At 44.4% G+C, this 6,000-nt stretch overlaps 1 protein-coding gene across 4 annotated transcripts in view; it reads left to right on the top strand.

Moving 5' to 3' along the window:
* Nucleotides 1-3,502: 3,502 nt before the first annotated feature.
* The window catches only part of GFPT1 (glutamine--fructose-6-phosphate transaminase 1), a 64,514-nt gene continuing 62,016 nt past the window's right edge, over nt 3,503-6,000 (top strand). For 2 of the 4 annotated variants that reach the window (XM_055540533.1, XM_055540532.1), the window contains exon 1: nt 3,503-3,745. In XM_055540533.1, coding sequence (XP_055396508.1) covers nt 3,739-3,745 — 7 coding nt within the window. In that variant the 5' untranslated portion in view covers nt 3,503-3,738. Of the gene's footprint in view, nt 3,746-4,622; nt 4,770-6,000 lie in introns of those variants that run through there. The other 2 variants (XM_055540534.1, XM_055540535.1) reach the window with 1 other exon arrangement.

Genomic DNA, 6,000 nt, shown 5'->3' with positions numbered 1-6,000 from the left:
TGTCAGACTTTATTTTTTTGGGCTCCAAAATCACTGCAGATGGTGACTGAGGCCATGAAATTAAAAGACGCTTACTCCTTGGAAGGAAAGTTATGACCAACCTAGATAGCATATTCAAAAGCAGAGACATTACTTTGTCAACAAAGGTCCATCTAGTCAAGGCTATGGTTTTTCCAGTGGTCATGTATAGATGCGAGAGTTGGACTGTGAAGAAAGCTGAGCGCCGAAGAATTGATGCTCTTGAACTGTGGTGTTGGAGAAGACTCTTGAGAGTCCCTTGGACTGCAAGGAGATCCAACCAGTCCATTCTGAAGGAGATCAGCCCTGGGATTTCTTTGGAAGGAATGATGCTAAAGCTGAAACTCCAGTACTTTGGCCACCTCATGCGAAGAGTTGACTCATTGGAAAAGACTCTGATGCTGGGGGGGATTGGGGGCAGGAGGAGAAGGGGACGACAGAGGATGAGATGGCTGGATGGCATCACTGACTCACTGGACGTGAGTTTGAGTGAACTCTGGGAGTTGGTGATGGACAGGGAGGCCTGGCGTGCTGCGATTCATGGGGTCGCAAAGAGTCGGACTCGACTGAGCGACTGAATGGAAACTGAACCATCATTACTTTTTTTTTTTGAGTTCAGTTAGTTCAGAACTTTCGTTCAGGAAAGAAAATCTTTTCCATTTCCTCAGGTGTTTGAATTAGACCCAGATGTCCTGTTTCTTTCGTAGATCATTTATTTTCTTCTCCTCCAGCCCTTATTCCCAAAGGTCCAGCTATGGCAAAGCTCTGTAGAGATGGGGGTCAGACAAAGTTCTTCTGTATCAGTGTCTTTTGACTGATGGTTACAAAGGCTCTTTGTTGCAGTGGGTGGGTGAGCTTGTTCAAGGTTGGGCTGGGAAAATATTGACCTTCAAAGTTTCTTCCTGGCAACTGGTGCAAAAGCATCCTCCAAAATAGCTGTAGAACGGACAAGAGAAATTGGTAGTCACGATAGATGAGCAAGCAAAAGAGGAAAGCCAGGGTCTGATAGATAATAGTTTGAGCATGAGAACTTTGGTGACACTGGGTAACATTTTCTTTGTGGCATCAACGGGTTTTCTGGTGATGCACAAAAGTAATGTTCAAACTTTGGAATCATACCTTCACTCCTTGAGTGAATATCACTAAGTAAATATCACTAAGATTTTGCCAGAATCTCTTAGATCACGGTTCTGAGGCTAATATGTACATGAGTAGACTTTTTTGCCTCTTGAGTTAAAAAATGTGTAGTCTATTAACAAACAGCAAACAGCTCACTGTTTTTTAACTTTGCTATGGGTAATTAAGGAACCTATTTCAGGGCCTGAAATATTAAATGGCTTTCAGGTAAGAAGTGCTTTAATTAGTTAAATGTGACATTTTCCTGTCTTCCTTTGAGAACAGTGATAAAAGGGCATCTTTTTTCTTTTTTGAAAACAAAACTTTTTATTGAAGTATAGTTGATTTACAATGTTGGGTTAGTTTCAGGTGTACAGCAAAGTGATTCAGTTATATATATATATATATATAGAATGTATTAATAGTTTCCTGTGCCATACAATATGTCCTTGTTGGTTATCTATTTTATATATATTATATATTTTATATATAGCAGTGTGTGTATGTTAACCCCCAAATTCTAATTTATCCCTCCCCCCTTTCCTTTTTGGTAACCATAAGTTTGTTTTCTATGTCTGTGAGTCTACTTTAGTTTTGTAAATAAGTTCATTTGTATAATTTTTTAGATTCCACTTATAACTGATATCCTGTGATATTTATGCTTGTCTGATTTACTTCACTTAGTTTGATAATCTCTAGGACCATCCATGTTGCTGCAAATGGCATTATTTCATTCTTTTTATGGCTGAATAAAATTCCATCATATATATATATATATATAGAATATGTAATGGAATATAATGCACCTTCTTTATCCATCCGTCAATAGACATTTAGATTGCTTCCATACTTTGGGTACTGTAAATAGTGCTGAACATTGGAGTGCACCGTATCTTTTTGAATTAGTGTTTTCATCTTTTACAGATACATGCTAAAAGGCCATCTTTTTTCCTCTAAGAAAAACTGGAAAGCCCTTTGCACTTGATTAGATAACCAACCATAGAAAGTCAATTCTGCTAAGAACACAGGACTTTTCCCACTCATTCAGAAACATTTTTGATCTCTTACTTTGTGCTAGGGTATACTAGGTGCTGGGCATGCAAAGACTTGTTCTACTCTCAAGAAACTTAGCTTTGCAGGGAAATATGCAAAAAATCATAAAATATAGATGCATATTGCTTTAAATCCGGCAGCTCAAAGAATGAGAGGTTAATGAATAGGCTTAAGTCTCTCTGGGGAAGACAAAAAGGGTTTTCCCCAAGAAGCAGTAAGTAGGCAGAGATGGGCTGGGGATTCCCTGAAGGTTAACTAATACATGCAAAAGATTGAGGATGTTGAGAAACTGCCCAGTTGAGAAACTACCTGTTCAGAGTGTAAAGGACTGAAAGGTAGAGTAGGAAGACATCAGTAGTGTGAGAGACGTGGAGTCAGAAGATCATGTGGTATTCTGTATATAACACAAATTTTACTTGATTCTAGTCTTGGCCATTAATTGAGTTATGATAGCACTCTACGTTTGATTAAAGATAGCATTTAAATCTTCTTAAAGCAAATGCTCAGGTAGTAAATTTTCAGAAACATCGTCTCTCTCTGATTAAGTCTCTCTTGGCAGGAATGGTGCATTAATTCATAGAATTAATCATTCATGAGCCCAAGCTAAGGCTGTCAAATCTAGGCAATTCCTACACTCCTCCTCTCCTGTTGGCCATCCGAAGTCTGGGCCAGCAGAGTTTCTTAAGCCCGAGCGCATAGTATTGGATAGTTGAACCTTACAGTCAGCCCCTCCGCCTCTGCAAAAAACGGGGGTTATGCGGTGGGTATGGGGAGCAGAGGTTTTAGAGGCCACGCGTATGACTTAGAGCTTAAGCTGGGACCTGAATCTCCTGTCACCAGAAAGACTGGCCGAACCTGAATACTGCCTTTCTCCCCTCCCCTCACTCAATCCTGTGCAATTTCTCATCAATCTTCTGTCCTTTTCCCTTCCTGACTTGTTGGTCCCCCAGGATAAGGCCGCCTGTTCTCTTCCTCCTCCTCCTCCGCTCGATGGGGTGCTGGGGCTTGGGGCCTTGGGCTGCACGAGGCGGACAACGCACGCTATTTGCTTTGCTAACAAGTGCATCCTCTTTACTGATCCTTTCGTCGTTCCCTGCCAGCCGCCGTGTTCCTTATTCCCCGCAGGGCAGTGCCTAGCGCTGCTCGCCCCCGGGGCGGGCGTCTCCAGGAACCTCAAGCGGATACGGCCACGAACCGATGCCACGTCTCCGCCGCCAGCAGGCCAGGGCCTGCGTGGGCTCGGGGGCGGGGCGGGGCGGGGCGGCGCTAGGAGGCGGGACCTGCGCGTGAGCGGCGCGGGCGCGGCCCAATGGGACCTGCGGGCGGTGGCGGCGGCGGCGCGGTGCGCGCCGGGGGGCGGGGCCCGGCGGCAGTTGCTGGCAAGCCCGGGAGGCCGAGACCGCTGTCGTTGCCTCCGCCGTCGCATCCCCTGAGGGAGTCGTGTCGGCGCCCCCTTGGTCCCCAAGCTCGCGGGTTGCTCTACAGGCTCGTGTACGCTCCCGGACTCGCCAGCCGCTCGCCATTCGCCTTGCCAACCGTGCCTCCTGCAGCATGTGTGGTAAGGGGGCCGCGGGCGGGGGGCGTGTTGCGGGGCGGTGCTGGGGTGCCGTGCGGGCGCCGTTGAGGCCGGTGGCGCCGGCGGGAGCGGGAGTGGGAGTGTGGAGGGTGCGAAATCTGGGTGTTGGGCCGGGGGCGTCCCGCGGTGGCTGAGGCTGCTGGGGGAAGGGGAGCTGGAGTGTTGGGGGGGTGGACCTGGGAGGGCACCTGAGAGGAGGGCGGGCCCTAGAGGGGATCTGGGGGGCTGAATGAGGCTTTGCGAAAAGAAGAGAAATAGGAGGGAAAAGCAGTGTCTTGTATTGGAAAAGGGGCGAGGGCAGAGGGAACTGAGGTGGTCCAGGTGAGTGAGGCAACCTGTGGAACATCAGGTGAGGTCTCTTGAATTTATCTCGCATGTTTCTAGGATTTATCCTTTAAAAAATACTTAATTTTAGTTTCTTTCTTTCGGGCACGCCCAGCAGAAAATAGAACTATAACTAGAACTACGATAAAGACATTACGCATGATCTTACTTCCTGCCTACCCCCCCCCCCCGCCCCGCCCCCTGCCCCCGACTCTGCAGAACCCAATGCTGATCAATACTTTTGCGAATGGGCCCGGAAGTGGCTGTGGTGAGAGATCGTACTTCATTTATCCCTTGAGTGTGCTTCCATTTGAAACACTTACTTATGAGAAATATTGGCCTACATTTAATGAATCTGTTACCTAGAACAGCTAAAACCTGAAGTTAGGCTCTTCTATTACATGATTTGAGACTTAGTCATTTTAATAGTAACCTGAAAGTGTTGTGAATTAAAAGGGGCTTCCCAGGTGGCGCTAGTGGTAAAGAAACGACCGGCCAATGCAGGAGATGTAAGGAGACGCAGGATCGTACCCTGGGTCGGGAAGATTCCCCAGGAGGAGGGTATGGCAACCCACTCTAGTATTCTTGCCTGGAGAATACAAAGGACAGAGGAGCCTGGCGGGCTACAGTTTGTAGGGTCGCAGAGTCAGACACGACTGAAGTGACTTAGCACGCACGCACAGTGAGTTCGAAAGGAATTGTCAGAATTATATCTGAAATGACTAATATGCTCTAAAATTGGTACTAACTTGGCTATTGTAAACAAAAAGAATTGAATTCTTACCTTCCTTATTGAAATTTACAACGACCTTACCCCTGGAAGATAAACACCTTTTAAGGGAATTATGATTCCAATAGAATTGAAGCTACCTGGGAAAGTTATTCTTTGTAGCCCTTTTCAAGAAGAACTGAGCAGGAGGTAGCTGGTGCTGATTAGTGTCTATTTTTCTTGTATTTAACTTAATGCTAATTTCAGCCTCTAAAATGAAGAGCAGATTTAAATTTAGAGTAGACTAAAAAAACTGCACAAAAAACAAACAACTATAAATAGCTTGCTGAAATTATTTGGAAGAGTGGACTTTAGAATCAGTTATACTTTTGCTGTGTCTCAGGGTAGCAGAATGGTTTTCCGAAAGACATAATTTAGTTTGGAGCTGGCCCCCAAACTAAAGGGGGCCCCCAGGGTGCTTGGTTTGGTAATTAAGTGTTACTAAGTGATGAAGCATTCACCTAGTCAAGTACCTGGCTTTCTGGTTGCAGATCATTTCTTATCTTGTTCCAGGAAAAAGGAAGTAAAAAATAGATTACTATAAAAGAAAACATAAGCTCTGGTTTAGAAAACGTTCAGATAAGAGTGGAGGTTCAGATTTTAGGGTGGAGATTAAATGTTAGACATTTTCACACAGCCAGCATCCCCATTCCACCGTGTTTTACTACTGAGGAAACAGGTGATGGAGCAAGAAATAAAGAACTAGTATTTGAGGCATTTCGAATGTCCTGCTCTTAACCTGGATCAGAGTTTTACATGATTCCAGGAATATCCAGAATTTATCTCCTCTTTGGTGTATGGTTCTGAAAGTTAACTGTTAAGACAAGATTTGTCTTTGTTTTCTTCCCACTTATTAATTATTAAAATAAAATTTTTAGGCAGAGGAACTGAGTGGGGATGAGATTAGATGGGAAAATTTAGAGGTTTACTTTGTGAATACCTGCTGCTTGTTAAAGGTTTTCTAAAAGATTATTTGATTTCAACATTGCAGAATATTGAAACAGAAGAATGAGGGTAGCAATTCTTTTTTGACAGCTTTTTCCAATCAGAAATACTGGTAAAACTGTTATTTATCAGATTGTATTGGGATGTTAGTAAGTGTTACTGAGGGGAAAAAAGATTTTATGGTCAAATAAACTTGAGA

Source organism: Bubalus kerabau, chromosome 11 (assembly GCF_029407905.1).
Source record: "Bubalus kerabau isolate K-KA32 ecotype Philippines breed swamp buffalo chromosome 11, PCC_UOA_SB_1v2, whole genome shotgun sequence".
NCBI classification, from domain to species: domain Eukaryota; kingdom Metazoa; phylum Chordata; class Mammalia; order Artiodactyla; family Bovidae; genus Bubalus; species Bubalus kerabau.
Note: the sequence above shows the minus strand (reverse complement) of the source record. Positions and strands in the feature narration are given on the sequence as shown.